Source organism: Fistularia commersonii, chromosome 29 (genome assembly GCF_037954325.1).
Source record: "Fistularia commersonii isolate RoL2024-O1a breed Wild chromosome 29, RoL_Fcom_v1.0, whole genome shotgun sequence".
NCBI classification, from domain to species: Eukaryota; Metazoa; Chordata; class Actinopteri; order Syngnathiformes; family Fistulariidae; genus Fistularia; species Fistularia commersonii.
Genome location: NC_141312.1, coordinates 9191102 through 9210580, shown reverse-complemented (window position 1 = coordinate 9210580; position 19479 = coordinate 9191102). Strand labels below are relative to the sequence as shown.

The 19479-nt window shown below is 38.2% G+C and overlaps 1 protein-coding gene across 1 annotated transcript in view; it reads right to left on the bottom strand.

Annotated features, from left to right (window-relative positions):
- pdlim4 (PDZ and LIM domain 4) overlaps positions 1-4876 on the bottom strand; it is a 44563-nt gene extending 39687 nt beyond the window's left edge. The window contains exon 1 of the mRNA XM_086176643.1: positions 4597-4876. Within this exon, the coding sequence (XP_086032769.1) occupies positions 4597-4698 (102 nt within the window). The 5' untranslated portion in view covers positions 4699-4876. The remainder of the gene's footprint in view (positions 1-4596) is intronic.
- Between the last annotated feature and the right edge of the window lie 14603 nt (positions 4877-19479).

Sequence of the window (19479 nt, the reverse complement as noted above, 5' to 3'; positions counted from 1 at the left end):
TTCCCTTAAATGAGTTTGCTTTGTCTATAGCGTCTCTACTGTAGCATCAAAATATTTATAATGCCAAAAATCAATAATGTTTTTGTGCCAAAATCAATTATTTTGTTTTTCCATACTGAACAATATGCTTGTTCAGTATGGATCTGTTATTAAATGGTGACCTATTCTTATAACAGCGATTGGCACAGATGGTTAATTACGTGTATGTTGTGCAAAAAGAAGACCAAATGACCAGGAAAAGCATAAAAAAAAACAATTCAAGGGCTTGAATTGTTCCATTGCCTTGTAATTCAAGGACAGAACATATTTACTGACAACAGGAAATTCCCCCAAGAACACCATCTGTTATCTTTTGTTCAGTTTGTTGTGGAGATGCAGGTCAGAGCATCTATAATTCTAGGCTGGAGAGACAAGATGCCAAAAGAACAGCCTTAAGCTAAAAATTATAACCAGCAGTGACTAAGACACGACCCGCGCGGCTTTAGGTCACATGACCTCCCTCTGGTATGTGGCAGAAGGACAGACAGATGGACGAGGAGAAATTAAAGCGAGGAAAGGACATTGGGTTCATTGCATCTCTGACTTTTGATGATAACACAAGTGTACAGTCTTGATTAAAAAATACTAACAATACTCATTGAATATTCTGAGCCCAAAACTTACATAGGTTCCCTACAGTATAGAAAGTGGTCTTAGTTTGAGCTAGTAAGTAATACTGTGTACAAAGAATGAGCTGAAAGCTCATTTGAACAGTATACGACTAACTTCTGTCACATTTCATTCTTCTATGACTCTGCCTTAATCTCCCCCTGATGACAGCAAGACCACCTAGCTGAAGATGATGATTTACAATGATGTTAGGTTCTCATATGCTTCAAGCAAGACATATTTGCTTTTTATAAGTGTGAAAGTACATGGGAACAGATGTATTTTTTTTATTGTAAATGTACAACAAACTATCTCCAGTGTTTGACCCACCCACTCTACCTGGACTGTCATACTGTATATAAGTACCAATTAATCTCTCATTTGAAACGTTTCTTATGCATTACAGCTTTCTGGATATGATCTAACCTGAAATGCAGGGTGGGGGTGCAAACAAAGGGCAATGTTTGAAACTCTGCTATTAATGACAATTTAAACATTTATTCAAATAGTTTGGTCTTGTGTTTTAAGCTGAACGATCTGTATTAGTCAGTACAAAATAAAACCCTACGTTGACATTTCTGGAAGATGCAAAGAACAAACTATACAAGATGAACCACAAAATAAAAAGAGCAAAAAGGTATCCGTATGGAAGATTCCAGGAATGAATGTCTGGATCACTTGGCCAACACTTGGATGTGAATTCCCATTGAGGAGCAGACTGTTGGCAGGTGTTACAAGCCCTCCAGCCCCACGCTTCAGTTTCTACAAGTTTTTACATCAGCGCTTATGACACAGCTGCCACATTCAATGCTTGCTATCTAAATAGCTGCAGTCACATCAGCGATAACTAATACTGTTTCCAGCAGGCCTGTCAAAACTATCAGTACTTTGATACTTTTTCTAGACCTAAAGCTAAAAGCTATGGAACATTAATCAGTTTGTTTATCTGGCAGTGCCCGATGATGTGGAGACGTATCAAGAATTTTGGACAGTGAGGTTCAAAAAGTGGAGAAGGAGGCAACTAATTCTTTTTGGGAGTTAGGAGACGTGTGTTTCTATTTATGGCAATGGCTCTGCAAATAATCCATAAAAGAAATAGCGTCAAATCAGTATCATGTGACTAATTTCAAAATCTCCTCTGAGTTCTGGTTTTAGAACGAATGCCCACACAACGTGTTTCATGGAATCTCATTTTGCGTGACTGGGACTGTTTTCTTTCTTGCTACCATGGCTATAGTCCTGTGGTAAAATGTTTAAATTCTAGTATTGTAATAACCTTAGTGTCATATGTATTTAACGCAGCCACAGTGTCAGTAAAAATACTTCCAAGTCAGGCAAAGGCAAGAATAACCGGATTGAGACCTCATAGGCTGGCAGGGCACTATTAAGGTTGGAACATTATCACCTTCGGCAAAGAACATGCCGGTGCAATCACGACTTAATGGTATTTACAAGTTTTGTGGCAAGTAGCGCTGTTGTAAATACCTTTAACGTAACCGTCAAGGATGATTGCACAACCTCAGCAGGTGTTTTGCTTTTCTGAATATATGAAAAACAAAGGCGTACAGGCCAACTGTTGAACTTGCAAAGCAGATAGTTCATAAGGACTTCAAACAAAGAGATATCCCTGCATTTTTTAACCTAGTTTAAAGCATTCTTCTACCAAAGAATAAGTGGCTGCTAATAGATTGTTCCTGTTTTGACTCTTAGGATTGTTGTCACCAGCTCGTTTTACAGTCTCGATGCCAAAATGACCCCTGAAGAGGCATTTCGGATACTCTAAGAAATAAACTATTCTCTGAAATACTTTCACAAGCATGTTAACTGCATGTATATCCATTTAATTGCTGTCTTGGGTTTTGCTGGTCGCAGCGTAAACGCAGCAAGTGCAGGAGATACTTTCCAATATGAGTAGCAACGAAAAAAATATCCTTCTAGAGCCTCAGGGGACAACCTGGTCCCATGCGTGATGGCTCCTGTCCAACCAACTGGCCTCTAAACAATACCCATTTTGAAAACATGATGTCAGAAGAAACCTCATTTATGAGACGTATCTCATAAAATTTGTTTCTCTCGTCAGGGTTTCTGAACGTGTGACATCAGTAAGATTTTCCCACATGGCTGATACAGAGCAAACAAAAGCTACAGGGGGCAACTCAGACAGAGAATTGAGGCCAAATGACCGTCTGTATCTGTGCCCCTGCTATTACATGTTTTGCCAACTATGCTCAGATTGTACCACTTACTTACATTTTTCATTATTATGGCGCAATTATTCAATTGAATTGGTTTTCATTGCGAACACATATATCGCAAGACAACTGGCTTGTCATTGCCACCTTTACTGTATGTCAATGATTGACATAATTTAGTGCCACACTAATCACACTAAAAACTTAAGATCAAATGCTGCTGTAATATTTTCAAAGACTCGGGATGTTCACAGAAAGACCGCAATCATTATACACATCACATAATGTAGTGCTGTTTATGGTCTTACTATTAAGAGAAGACAATAAAATAATAGGACTGTGGAGAGCTCTCATGACATCATGAAGTTGTTAAAGTTACGAGCTATTCTTTCTAAATAAAAAGGTCCCAAGTCTAAAATGAGAGGACTTGGTAAGTTGGAGCATGTCCCATCTTTTCACTCCTTTCACAGGGATAAACTGGCAGGGCTAAACATAGACCACACTTCAGGTAACTGTCAGGAGTTGTTACACCTCACTCCGACTCATTCATTGGCCACCATAAATCAAAAATTTACACCACTAAGTTGAGGAGCTTGGGGTCTGTATTTAAAGGGGGTGTGGGACCGGTGATCCAACTGAGAGCAACACCTGGAATCCTTCAGCAACGCCAATGAGTTCTGATGAAAAACAAATGTCAGCACCTCACTCACCGCACCAGCACCCCCCAGCCCCATCTACAAGCCCTGCAGCCAGAGCTGAGTGTGTTTACCCTGGCTCGAATCAACTGTTGGCTACTGCCAGATCCACTGCCAGCACACTGACTCTTGACCCATATACTGAGGGTCAGGAAAGTTCATAAAGGACTGTGAATAACAGCAACAACATCAATATCACCACATGAAAATGGTCAAGAATTTGGTGACTAACATTGCCCCATGGAGACCGTATAAGCCATTGGAGAGGTGATTAAACACACACACACACACACACACACACACACACACACACACACAAACACACACACACACACACACACAAACACACACTTTTGAATCACAGTTCTGTGAGTTCATTTTCATAGACAGTCTCACTGTCAAGGGTCAACGTCTCATTGATTCACTGGTAGATAACACAAGTGTCCACCTCCTCAATATAATATGTGTTTGAATGTTTAAGTCTCTATAAATGGTTTATAAAGTGTTAAAAATATGTATTATCACTCCCCCTATCTGGTTGTCAACATTTCTAGTCTGGGTCAAAGTCTTGTTGACTCAGTGGCAGATAACACAAGTGTTCCATTATATTCCCCTCCAGGTTACAATTTATGCATGTATGTTTGCAAAGTCTTTTCCCCCCAATTTTGTTGTCAACTTTTATTGTCAACATTTATCATCACTTTTGTTTTGTTGTTTTCAATTCCAATAGCCACTTAAATGGTGTTTAACCTCATTTCTGCAGTACTTCTGTCTCGAGTACTGAGACTGACTAACTTTAAGTGGCAAGTTTGCTCTACCGGGAATCAGCCAACACCTTCCGCAGATTACAGCGTCGAGCTCCCGGACCTGCGTGTAGTCAGACCCCGGGGATCTGAAATACGTGGAAACAGTTGCAACTTTCCCTTTTTTTTTTACTCTAAATTGCATTTTACTCTTATTAATGTCACTAATGGTCATCAGCAGGTAGACGTGGAATAGCGGTCAGGGTTCGTCTTCTCTCCGGGGGAGACTAAACGTATCCGACCGATAGGACTACCTACCCTGGAGATGGTTAGCGGTGTGCTGAAATCTCGTCCCCCGACCAGACGAAACCCCCACGGCGAGGGTCCCGTCAGTGTCACGGTCTGGGGTACGTTCGGCATGATGGAGGGCTGCGAGAAGCGGGCGGTGACAGGCGGAGTAAGAGGCGTTCCGTCCGCGGATAACGGGAACTATCCTGGTTCTTCTGCCTTCCACAGTCTCGGCTCGAGTAAAAAAAAAACTTTCTTTCACTCTTCATTCAAGTTTAAATAACGAAGCCGTCTCTGACGTACGGTGACGGGCAGTCGTGCCCGCCCCCGGTTTCTCTGAAAGGGAGGAGGGGAGACGCTGATCTGACATTTCACTTTTCTTGACTGCTGTTGAGCGTCTTACTTAATAATCTTATCTGGTTTGTAGGCCAATCTTAAAATGATAATAATTAAAAAAAAAAAAAAAAGAAAAGGAAAATCCTTTTCGATAGCAAAGAAAAAAAAAATAGTGAAGTAAAAAAAAAAAGAAACTCCCTTCATTATTTTTCTACCTCAATATCAATGTTACAGATTCAATAAAAAAAGCATTCCCAACTGGAAATAGTTGGATTAAAGTTAAAGGAGATGTTGACATAATCTTTGAAGAGTTGATTCCTCAACCAAATTGTCCTCTGCAAACCTGGCTCGCCACAACATCTTTAAGAATAAGAATAAGAATAAGAATAAGAATAAGAATAAGAATAAGAATAAGAATAAGAATAAGAATAAGAATAAGAATAAGAATAAGAATAAGAATAAGAATAAGAATAAGAATAAGAATAAGAACAACTTTATCTATCCCAAAGGAGGAAATTGTTGTGCCAGAGTTTCAAGTAAAACATAACAATAATAAATAATAGTAGGAAATTGTATAAACAGTAAAAAAAAAGGGGGGGAATAAGAAATACAAATAAAACTATAAAAGGTCAAAGTCAAAGCACCAATTAAAAAAAAAAAAAAACAACATCTAATTCAAAAGGATACCTGGATTACATGTTGTTCTTGTGTGGCTTGCGGCATTAATGGAGCCGTGTAAAGACACAGATTGCAGAATATTAGCCTTGAAAATATCACACTATTGCTTCAACAAGATGAAGCCTTCAAATGTCCTTTGCCCTGGGGAGAAAACAAACAAACATGGTGGCAGGAAGGTGAGATCTTCTTCCTACATGGGTCTAATGTAGGGACACAGTAATCCTCTCTTATCAGTCTCCTCCTTCCCTGAATCCTTGACTCCTCTTTGCAGGTTGTGTGGAGGTGGCTATCCACAATTCCATTAGCTGTATTTAAGAAACATAGTGAGTGTGACGCTGTTGCTTCAACCAATCAGATTTTGAGTTCGCGACATCAAAGCCTTCTAGCAGGCTTCAGCAACGTCAGCGTATTCACGCCCTCTGATTGCATAGTCACAGAGTGGACAATCGTATTAGCGAGGAGAAGCGTACTAGCGAGCTGCAAACAGAAATATAGTTGTGTTTGTTTAATATCATTTTTTTCAACCCACAATGGCTGCAGGAGGAGAAGAAACGGATTTAGTTACTAATATATTGTTAAAGCGATTTTCTTTTTGAAGAAAAGCTGGACATAGTGAAGAAAGGTCAGGCCACTCCTAAGCTAGCGAACCTGTCACAAACCAGGAAAAGTATTTGTCCGACATTTCCAAGCCACGAACTACGACCGGTTCCCCTGGCTCACAGGCTCTGAGGTACACTGCAAATTTCATTGCTGGGAGTGCTTGGAGCCGAAGCACACGGATAATCTGTTCAACAGAATAATTGAACTCTGTTTGAGGAAAGAAAGGAGGATGGATTTTGTCTACAAATGATCAGAATTTTGGAGAGTAATATGCTGCTATTTTCCTAAATAATACTGCAGGTTTATAAGGTTGTTACTGGTGTTTTTTATGTGTCACAGCTGTTTACTAGAAATGCATTTATTGTGGCTACTGTCCATTTTTGTGGCTCCCGCCATGGGACCGGACTTTTATGGTCCCTTTCATTGTCCCGGTGTGTTCAGGGACTGATCAAGGAAGAATGTTTTATTCAAAGTCAGGAAATACACTTATGAGATATTGTCACCCTTAGAGTATCTCTCTGGACACCCACTGAGCCTCCAGTGGATGTGCAGGTGATGAGGTTCTGGCCCCGGGCCGAGGAGGCGCGGTCATTTTATACCATCGCCTCAACAGTCGGGTTAATTTCCTAATAAGGACTTGTTTTACACACTCTTGGAATTGTGGCACTTGGGGTGCCGGTCAACCGATTACGCGTGGGGGTGTCAGTGGAAGTATACAGAGTTGGGCATCCCTTTGTCGCCACGTGATGCGCTCCTGCGAGCAAATTTTAACACTACGCGGGTTATCTATCTGCGATGCACCTCTCCTTATACTGCATTTCTGCATAATAAGATGTTTTTTTCATAGCCATAAACTAATTATTGGGGGATGGATTGATTCGGAGTGCTACTGAAGTCCTAGGTGTAAAATGCATGTTGCATGAATTTTTATCATAAGCACAGTTCAACTATGAAAGACAGAATGCAAAAAAAAAAAAAAATCCAGAAAATCACATTGCTTGGTTTTAAAGGATTTATTTGCAAATTGTGGTGGAAAATAAGTAATTGGTCACCTATAAACAAGCAAGATTTCTGGCTCTCATAGACCTGTAACTTCTTTTGTAAGAGGCGGCTTAGTCCTCCTCACGTTACCTGTATAAATGGCACCTGTTTGAACCGGTTATCGTAATAAAAGACACCTGTTCACAACCTCAAACAGTCACACTTCAAACTCCACTATGGCCAAGACCAAAGAGCTGTCAAAGGACACCAGAAACAAAATTGTTGACCTGCACCAGGCTGAGAAGATTGAATCTCCAATGAGCAGCTTGGTGTAAAGAAATCAACTGTGGGAGCAATGTTATTAGAAAATGGAAGACATACCAGACCACTGATAATCTCCTTCAATCTCTCCATGCAAGATCTCACCCCGTGGGGTCAAAATAATCACAAGAAGGGGGAGCAAAAATCCCAGAACCACATGGGGGGGGGGAGACACCTAGTGAAAGACTTGCAGAGAACTTGGACCAAAGTAATGAAGGCTATCATCAGTCTCCAGATCCCAGCCCCATAGAAGATCTTGGGAGGGAGTTGAAAATCCGTGTTGCCCAGCAACAGCCCCAAAACATCACTGCTTTAGAGGAGATCTGCATGGAGGAATGGGCCAAAATACCAGCAACAGTGTGTGAAAACCTTGTGAAGACTTACAGAAAACATTTGACCTTTGTCATTGTCAACAAAGGGTAAATAACAAAGTATTGAAATGAACGTTTGTTCTTGACTAAATACTTATTTTCCACCATAATCTGCAAAATAAGTTCTTTAAATAACAAACAATGTAATTTTCTGGATTTTTTCTTTGCATTCTGTCTCTCATAGTTGAGAGACAGAATTTTCACTAATGATGAAAATTACAGGCCTCTCTCATGATTTGAAGCGGTAGAACTTGCACAATTGGTGGATGACTAAATACTTTTTTGCCCCACTGTATATATTAATGCATAATTTATATAAACTTGAAAAATAAAAATGTGTTTTTGTTTGTGTTTATTCATAAACAAAAATATATTTATTTGAAGACAGCAGGCTTCGGCTGCTCCCCAGCAACCCAACCTTGATAAGCAGAAGATGGATGAATTGATGGGTTTTATTCACGTCATTATAAAGTATCTATTTATCAGGAAATTATACATAAACATGTGTGGTTTTCTAGCCTGTTCCTTATTCAATGGTTGAAGCTCATTTTTACATTTTTTAGCAATTAAACAGTAGTGCTTAGCCTTCATTGCAAAGACCAAGATCTCAGTGTTTTAAAATCAGCTTAACAACAAAACCATTGTTTTAACATTTCCTTTTCCCCTCATGATTCATCTTAACCCTTGACTCTATTTTGTTTTGTCTTAATTTACCGTGTTTTGTTTCCTGTGGCGATATTTTATGATGTTCTGTGGTGTCACTGTTTGCACACATAAATGAAAGATTTATGTCTGTGCCCATCTTTTTTCAAGCAAACAACTATACAATCTCATAGGGACTTTCGTGGTTACATAAAATATGAAAGGGAGGGTATTGGAATAAAGGAATAAAGGAATTGGGGTGCAAGGAATATTTATTCCTTCCAATCTGCCTCCTTTGTTCAGAATATTGATCCAGTAGAGCGCTACAAATACTGTAATATACAAATATTGATTATTGTTCAGATAACATGATAATAAGTACAACAAAAAAAACATCATCACCTGCTTTATGATAAAAAATAACTAATAAAAGCAGTGATATAACGAAACAAATAAATAAAATAGTGGTAATAAACTACTCAACATTAAGACAATTATTGGCATAAAGACAGGGAGTAATAGAGATGCCCACATGAGCAATTTTGTTTTCAACATATGTGTTAAGGGCGAATTTTCTTTCCGATCATGTGTTCACGAAGGATTTATGGGCCTTTTTCTTGATAAGAAAGCTATTAATCAGATTCGTAACACTAATACATCAGTATCTACTTTGATTTGCGGTCAGCGGACTTATTTGAGTCAGCTGGCAAAAAGGGATCATATGAAAAGAAGTTTTATAAGTTTGTAAGGAGTACATATGAATGTGAGGGCTATTGAAGACAAGTCAATAACAGACTGAAAGTTTGCGCAGGCCCTTCTCCTGATCAGAAGGTTATAAGCAGTGGTCCTCACCTACAGAAAAGAATAAAAAAATAAAATTGGTCGTTGAAACCCCTGCTGGAGGAGAAAATGAGAAAAGAAATTCTCTTGTGCTGGATTTTACAATCTGCGAAAAGCTCACAAATGTGTCCCGCGTGTGAACATGCAGGCTATTTACAACAGATTTCTGCACATTCATAGCTTTGTTCTTATTATTCACGGTAGATTCGGTGTGAGAGTTAATGGCTTCTACTATCATTGCCAGCTGGCACTTTACAATGTGTTTTAAACAAAGGATTTTCCCTTTTTTTTTCAGTGAAGCAACATGTTTCTACCAAACTCTTCAAACCAATATTTCCTGGAAATCTTGAACCACAGCATCACTTTCAAGACAGAGCAGCCAAATCATACTGGATTGAAACCCCAATATTTCATTATTTACAGTTCATGAAAAGAATATGACACAAATTAATGCTTACCGCAGGCCTTTTTGAAGCAGCACAAATAAATCTTGTGAAATTTGATTGATCCTATCATTTGAAGACGAATGATCTGTCATTAGATGAGAACAACTTTAAACAAATACTTGAATAAGTGAAACAATCTGTGTACCTCTCAGAATTGTTTTCCGCATTTCTTTATCGAGCCAAAGTACTTCTACAATCTCTATATATATAATGTCTCAGTAACATTGCATGAAGTAGCAGAATCAGCCTTTTCATATCTGTGGTTGTAAATGGAGTTTCAGGGGTTTAAATACATGGTGATACATTATCCCACCGTTAGTTGGGATGAGTAAACGAAAATTTGAGTTGACATTGAGAAGAATGTTACATGGCTATTTGCAATCTACTGTTCATTAGAAAATATCATCATGCTATTGAAATCATGAAAATAAAAAGGTGTAGAATTTTCTTTCTTCTCAGTATCAACCCAGGGTTAGACTTCTACTTGCTTCAAAGGATTAGCATAATGCTAACAACGCAAGGAGAGGTTTGGCCAGGAGATCTTAGAAGAGGAACAGGTGTTTTAAGGTGCAGATTATAGACGAGCTTTTGGGGTAAATCCTGATAAGTATATAAATTGGAATACATTTTTGCCATGCAAGGCAAAGGGGATTACAAAAAAACGTACTGCTGATGGCAATGCAAGTTGCCAAGATGGCAATGTGGTTAAATACTTGGAGCATTGCCATTTTCAAATATCAAGACAGATTGGTTGTTTATGACTTGATTCATAGTTTTATGTCATTTAAATATCATCCTGAAATTCAAGAGAACATATACGTATCTGAGCGGTGTTTCAGGTTCCAGATAATCCAGTACTGGAGTTGGAGCAGATTCCTGTCAATATTTTTATATTTTTACTTGCCTTTGTATTATGATGAGATACAGCAATGAGCATGTGAACATATCCAAGATATATGTGTTTTGTTTTTTTTCTCCCTAACAACATAAATAGACACTGGAAACAGGGAACAAAGTTAAACATTTTTCTAACTGTATTGGAAAGCGCATCTTAGGGTTCTTTGTTTGGACTCATTCTACCATTCTCAATCTTTACTGATAAGCTGCTCAAAAATGGAATACATACAACACTGCCTTTTAAATATGATGATATTTTTGTTTTGGTTTATTGGTCACACATGTTTTATTTTTTCTTCTGTATTTTCCTTCTTTCTCTTCTCCTTTCGGCTGTTGCCTTCAGGGGTCACCACAGTGAATCAACTTCTTTCATTTAACATTATTCTCTGTATCCTCTTCTCTCATACTAACTAAAACTATGTCCTCTGCCACTACATCCATAATTCGTCTCTTCAGTCTTCCTCTAGGCCTCCTGCCTGGCAGTTCTAACCTCAGCATCCATCTACCAATATATTCACTACTAGTATCACCTACTATCTGAGTCCCCTGCTCTGACAGTAGATGCCTTCTGTTCCTGCCCACCTGGTTTTTAGTAACTGTTCATCCTCATCTGGACCTTGAGTTAACCCTTTTTCTTCTGTTGGTGTGGAGTCTTGTGTTGCACTTCGATTTCGTTACACACAAAATGACACGTGGCTAAGCTGTAGTGGGTTTCCTTGAGAGGAAAAACATACAGACCAATGAGGTGTTTTTATACTCTATACACTGTTGTTAGACCAGTGAGATACATGGCTGTAGCTGGTGTGTTTTTAGCTTGTTTATTCCTTGCATATACAAGAACAACAATTCCCATGTGCATACAGTTTCTCTTTGGAGAGTCTCGAGGGCAAACTAGACATGTGATTGATAGAGAAATGCAACAAATTGGAGTTTAACTTAAGTTAATCCATTCTAAAGTGTACATTAAAAACTTTTCCAGGGGATCGTTTATAAAAGTGTCACTCAATGTTTGATATCAAATATTATGAAATCATCTAAATTAAACCAAGTGATGTTCAATCTCAGCTGTTTTCCGGATACATATTACAAACAGTTTGGGAACGTACAGTATGTATCATTTTTGGAAAGGTGTCGATTGATAGGAAGGCTGGTAAATCTGAAATCTTGACTATTACTTCCAGGGCTTCATGTTAATTCTTCAGATACAATTTCAGAACGATGAGAATGGAGATTTTCAGATTTTGCCCTGTACAAATGCATCTATCTCAGTTTAACTACAGACACATGGGCACCCGCAAAGTCATGATACAAAGAACATCACCAACAGGGGTTTTGCTGAACAATTCTTGTTGTGAATCTGAGGCAAGCAATTATATGGTAGACATAACAGGGAGACCAGAAAAAGGAGGAACAGGACCATTTCACTCCTGCCAAGAATGCTGTCCACACACACAAAGAGTGGTTGTGTTACCCCTCAGGCACTGACATACAAGTGGCCAGCTATAAGAAATCCCTACAGCTGGGGAGGTGCTGAGTCATGATGTTCTTCAATATGATGGGAGGATCCTGCCCACACTGAGACCTAAATAATTTCGGCATTTGAACCATTTCATTACCATTGCCTTCATACTGCGGAAATATATCTGAAATACAAATCCATGAACTGACATTAATGTTTGACCCAGGCTTAGGATCAAAAGAAAAGTCCTCCATGCACAATTTGATGTAATTGGCAGTTCTTCGTTCAGTAATCTCTTCCAATGTGGTATTATAAAGCTTAAATGGTATTTAGAATTTCCACGGAAGACTTAAAACAGGTATAAATAATTTAACTAACTATGGGCTAGAAGGGTTCAACTCAATGGGATACTTGGAACAGTATTTGTAGAAACAATATTATTCTGCTGCCATGACACTTTAGAGCACCTGTTGTGAAAAATGGCAGTTTAATTTCCCACATTTTACCAAAATTAGCTGCTGCTTGCACTCCAATTTGGAACTGGACAACATAATCAGCAGATTAACCATTGTAATAAGCATACTCCAGTCGCTGCATAAAGAAGGTAAGTTCGGTGTTGTAAGCAATCAAGTTTTGTTATGACACTTTGGAGAATTTGGAGACGGGGTCCTTTGGCTGCTGTGAATTGTAATCACCTTGATTATGATGACAATACTGGATCTGTTTTCAGCCATATTTGGAATACAAGGTGGTCATTTTTGACTCAGTCAGGAAAATGCAAAACTTTACCAGGACCATGATGATTATATTGCAGCCTTTATTTATATAAAGTGGCTGTGCAAGAAATTAACTAATACCACCTTCACAATTACACTCCTTTAATTGCACTTAAGAGGGCATGACAAGGAAAGGCTCAAGTTGGATTAATACGCAAGCTGTTGCTACACAGTGAGCTTGCATTCCAGGAATGAAAGTGACCCAGTAAATTTAATGACTCAACTTTTTTAATCAAATTAATTTTTGGGTTAAAATTCATGATCAAATATCTCCCACAAGACATTTACATCCTCTGATTTCGTCATCCGATGGCTCACTTACTCATCATTACAAAAAATACACACACACACACACACACACACACACACACACATATATAAGGACATAACATACAGAAAGACTTTTCATTTGACACCTTCTCGAAATCCTTCTTCATAAAGATTGAATACATAGAGACGTGGAGGTGTTTTGCTTCCAGCATCACCACAAGAATGTGGAAAACAAACATTAAGATGTTTGTAAGGCTTCAAAGAGACACAAGTTACAGTTTAGAAACAGCTTACAGTATTTTTTTTTTCCTGTTGCAGCCTTATGTCTCAGGTTTGGAATTTTAGAAACTTTTGTTTGCACTTTCAGAGGGGAGCCAAATGGCAGATACAGCCATTAAAAGGAAAATTAAACAGAAAAAACTAACAGAGCCTCCCATTCACATTCTCTCAGGAAATAGCCTGGTGTCTGGCTTTTGGGTTCTTTTTTATTTCTTGAGAGCTTGTTTACCCACATTTCCCCCCTTTTCTTCCAAAGACTGAGCTTAAACAGGCAGCTGTTTATAACACAGAATAAGGCTATTTTGACTGAACAATTATCAGAAGTAATATTGAACTTTGGAAAAAATAAAGGGGAAAAAAGCAAGTTTTTAGAGTTTGTTGCATACATGATAATAATAATGCAGGGTGATAATGCATACAAAATGTAATCAAATTCATTACACAAATGTCACAGATGCATCAGGAACAAGCAGATTTACATCAACTGCTCCATCTTGCTGAAAGACCACTTTTTCACTAGATGACCTGCTTACTCCTTTGGGGGCAATGGAGGAATATACTGTAATATCGCACCAGTACCTTGAACAGTCTTTAGTGTCAATAAAAAAAAGTTTTGCAAACACTTCTTAATCGTGAGAGAAATAACTTTTTACGCAACCCAGTGGTTTCAATCCATGATAATCCATGGCAGATTCTGCCATCCATAAAAAGACATGAATTTTGTCAGGCAATTAGAAATTGCAATCAGTATGACACACATTGTGTAACATGCAAATTGGGAAAACGCTGAGGGGAACCTTCTGTCAAATTGTTTTTCCCGATTAAATGTTATAAAACATATCTTTTTGAGTAATGTGTCACTTGAGCCCTGGAGGAAAAATGTGTTTTCAGCTTTCCCACACTGATATGTTACTGTCATTTATAAAAAAATCCAGCTTTTTATCTACATCATGGTTTTATTTTCATTATGTCTATAATCCATTTGTAATTTTTATTATTCAATTGTCCCCTTTCCATTGTTGATGAATTTGAAATGAATTAATTGAAAAATTTTGAAAATATTCCGAAGCAAAGATCTAACACATTATTTTTATGAGGTTTGACCAGCAATTTTTTTAAGCTGGATAATAATGACAAGATTGTGATGGACACCTGGCTGTTTCCATTCAGCTGAAAAGAAAACAGATAGAGTTGTGGGTTTGAATGGTATTGGAAAGAAACAGAACCATAAAATCAAGGCATTTTCAAAGACTTGTGATTTCCATCACAAGCTTAAGTGGAATTAAAAGATGGAGAGTTTATTGTTCTGTGTGTAACAACTTCCAGACTATCATGTGTTTGTTTTTGGCTACATAATCATGTCATTGTCCATAATTGTGTTTATTCCTGAGTTATACATAATACTTTATGACACAGATTTGGAGTTTATTTCTGAGGTAAAATTACTTTGCTCTGCACAAAAGGTTACCCCAACATATGGTGGACCACAAAAATGCAGAATTTTAAAATATGCAACCAAAAAAAAGAAACAACAGAATTCGGGGAATAATCAAATCAGGTGGATTGTTGTCGGTTGTGATTGGGTGCTAGAATGAGCCAGCTGAGTAGGGATTTTATGGTGAAGCCCCACCTGTCAAAAGTAATAGAATTTTTTCACTTCAACAATTCCAAGGGAACAAGAATTATTTCTCATTATCTCTATTATTATTATTATTATTTCTATTATTTCAATTTATGTCAATTAAAGTTAAGTCAGAACTTCTTTATCATAGAAATATATCTATAGTCATTGATCCTACAATATTTCATCCCTTCATGTAAACCATCATGTAAAGTTTAATCATTGATATTTATTTATATAAATGGTATGGACAAAATGTTAGCATTACACTACATCAGTGGTCAACCCTTAAAGTAGCTAAATAGGAGTCAAAGAAATTATAAAGAAAAAACAAAAATGTCAAACAGACCTACCAGTAGGAAACAACCTCAGGAGATTAGCTTCAATAATCAGACCTTTGTGGACCTGATACCGAAACATAATCATGTAATTGAATCTCCAGTCACTCCCCGAAAAGTAATTGAATTGCACATACCCTAATGTTTGACGTCCGGGAGTCTATTTTTAGCTACTTGAGATGTTTCTGCTCATGTCAGTGACATCATGTCAGACCCGGATATGAGAATTAGAATCTCCAAAGTGTTGAACAACAGACTAACTTAGTATTTTGAGTTTGTTTTGAAGGCTCGATACATTGCTCTCAATTTGAGGGGGGCTTTTTTTTGTTTTCTTTGCTTCTGAAGATGTCATTGTCTCAGCAACCAGCTTCATTTCCTTTAACAGGCTGTGGTCTCGACTTTGTTTGTTTTATTATTTTGGACTTAAGTGATCGAATACGATTTAGTAAGGAATGAGAAGACAACCTCGGGACCTTCACTCGCTCTCTCGCCTTAGTTCCTCTTTGAATGGTTGCCATCCCCAAAGATTGCTTGATTACTTCAGCACATGTGTGGGGGAGTGTGTTTTTCTATGCCTCCCTGTACTGATATGTGTCCACCGTAACTTCAAATTAAGATAAATTGTTTTGGATGTCATGCAATTTGACAGGCAGCAACAGCAATTCAACACAAGGTCAGGAACAAATGTGTTTTTGTGGATGTGGTGTGGTCATTATTTGTACTGTGAAGATCCTTTAACTGGCCTCTCAACTTGGAACATATTGATTGCCAAGTTGTGAATAAAACACAAATATTGTTTTTAGCTCTTTAAAGTGGTCACATTTCTTAACTATCATAGGAAATCTACATTAAAAATAGAATTATTCGATCATTTCCTAACATTTAGTTAAATAATGCATTATAATGCATTAATGACACCGGGGTAACGTGAGAGTGAGCCAACTGGGTCATACAGTGCTGGGTCACGCAAAGACCAAAGCCAGCCCATGTTTTCTAATCTGCCTTTCTCATTCACATCTTTTACTGCTGTGGAAAGTACTGAAATACTAGACAGAGGCAAGGTTTCCAATCCTTGCAGTATAAAATCTACAGTCCACACAGTCCTCTCTGGACCTAGAGGGTCCTCTGGAGACACGACCTGCTGGGTCTTATTTTGAAAGGTACTATTATATGGTAGGTTTCACTCACAAAGCTTGTGCAATAAACTATGTTTGGGCCAGTTTTCCTGAGAAAAGAGTCTGTTGGCTCCATCGGCATCATATCATAAAACATGATATAAATTAGTGGAAGTGACCCTGTCACTGTTTTTTGGACGGTGAACTCAGTCTGAGCGACCGTAAATGGGAAAAAAAAACAAACAGCCTCTAAATGTTTAGATGACAAGCTTGCTCATTGATCCATTTTGTGAATTGCTCATCTTTCACACAGTCATTAGATGAGTGACTAGATCCAATTCCTGGCAGCGTATATCTTGTGAGTCAATAGCTCTGTCTAAAGCTGGGCAAATTCAACACAGAGAAGTTGTACTCTTGTCAAAATCTTCTCTCGTGGCAGTTGGACTTGATTTTCTTTCCTTGAAGACATTTCACCTCTCATTTGAGAGGCTTCTTCAGTTCAGACAGCATCTTCCAGGAAAGAAAATCAAGTCCATTTTCCAGTTAACCATGACCTGGATGACTGAGAACTTCCACGGACATAAAAGGTGTAGGGCAGACAAAACCATGACTCTGAGATGCCTGAAGCAGTGAACATGAGTGTTAAAGTTTGTCAGCCTATAATTCATACAGCACAGCCTGGGATCAGATCATACTCTGACCTGAACTTGATAAGAGGCAGATTTAAACATGATGGATTCAACTTCTCACAATGCAAGTTTCCAGTAACACACCAGGGAGGCCTATTTCACAATCTTCTGATTGTATTTAGTGCGATATGCCATACATGCACACCAACACATAGTATTTGATTTCAGTGTTGTTGTGAACAGCACTTAATCTCTGCTGTCCCAAGAGGGGTGGGGAGGACTTAGTCTGGCCGTGTTGACACACAGCTCATGTAACCTAATACTCAGGTACTGAATGAATAGTCGACCCTGAGTCATTACTTGACGCCGGAGTTAAATACACACACTCACACATAGACCATTGCAAAACTACAGCATATGCGCTTTGGAAAGTTGTTTACACTTTATTTCAATTAGAATCATTCACATTGAGAAATATAGAAATAAACAAAGAGAAATCGTAATAACGAGGGTAATCAGAGCAAAAATTGCATGATTAAGCCTTGGTCGGCTTCTTCTGTATATTTTGGATTGATCATCTTGACAGAGTTCAGATGACCGGACACACACTCATCTTTCCATCCTCTTGGAGAAAAATTACACTGACTTCTGTTGCTTTGAGACTTTGTGAGAGAGCTGAATTCTCATATGTTTTGAAATAGCAAATAATCTGGAGCAACAGGCAAAGAGGCTAACTGTTTATCTTAGACCATAAAGGAATAGTTCAGACCAGAGTTATAAGTCTGTCATAATTTAATCCTCCCCATGCTGAAAGAAGGCCATGAGACATTTAGGAGTCCACAAAGCAGACACAAAGTTAATGCGAACTTAGTACCAAACCTTCAAAGTAGCAAAAGAAAGAATGCCTCATGACCCCTTGTCTCAAATAATCTGAAAGCCCAACAAGTGAAACAAGTTTTCAGCTCAAATCAAATCTATTTGAGCGGATTTCAACTTGTCGTTGATCTTATCTTGTGGCACATCTGCTCAACAAGGAAAGCTTTGATTGCATAATAATATTTGCATGTAATTATAGTCACGTTAATGCAGCAGAAACACAGAACATTACTGTTCTTAAACTTTGGGAAACGTCACCTTAATCCTGCATCATGTTATTGAGTATACATCACCTGGATCGGAGAGTGTCGCTTCTTTGTCAAAAAGGGAGGCCATTGGCTTCAATCTAAACAAACCAGTTTGGGAAGAAACCAGAAAGGCTTCTGATTTCAACATGGGCACTTGGGATGATAACATTTCACTTTGATCCTTTTAAACAGCCAATGTATCTTATTACAAATAAGCAGAATCTTTGATGATCAAGCACAATTTAGTATCTTTTTCAGAGATACATATGGTTTTTAACACACGGAAGGGAATAAACCCTCTTATCATAAGACCATTGGTCATTTTTCTCATTCATTCTTTTCCATTCTGCTGCAAGGAAAATATCATTTGAGACTTGAGATCCTCTGAATTTAAAGAATGCAGGGCTTATAAAACCAAATTACGAGAGATCCCGCCTCTTTTAGAGACCAGAGTCAATTATTACATTGTTCTTGTATTATTCAGTGACATTTTGAGTTTTCGGGCCAAGCTTCATGAAAAATTCATTCAGTTGCATTTGGCCTCAGAGGGGTGATTTACAGTAATTTTACAGGTTGTTATAAACATTGGGTTCTGCTCCTGCAAGAGATAAAAAATGGTCAATTTGCCGAAGGTAACTGACAACCTCTTGTGGTCAGCGGATGATTTCTGATTAAATTAAGCATTAAGCCAAACACATTGGGACTTGTCATTTGAGCCGTTGGGACTGACACAAATGTTCACACACACGTGACATTGACTACATCTCTATAATCATGCAGTTAAAGCAAAGGGGTGTGCTTATCTAGCAGATTTTTCTGACACACCTCTTACAAGCCACATTCAAGTGCAAGAGGAGCCCTAATGTGTGGAAGTGCTTGAAACATCTGGAAAACCTTATACCCGACAAAATGAATGGGTGGAAGAAGATACTACATTTCTGCAGTCATATTTTCATCATTTGACACTCCAAAACACGATGGCACTGATTCCAGGTGGAGCCAGAGAACATTTTTTGTACACTGATGTCATGTCTTCAACAATTCCCATCAAAGGTGGATGAGACATTGTTAGATCTCGCCTTCTGTGTGTTTACTCCTCTCTGATTAGTTTCTGTTTGTGGGGTGTGTTACATGCCAGACATTCAGTTCTCAATGTGTAATTACTGTATGACAGTTTTGTTGCTGTTTTT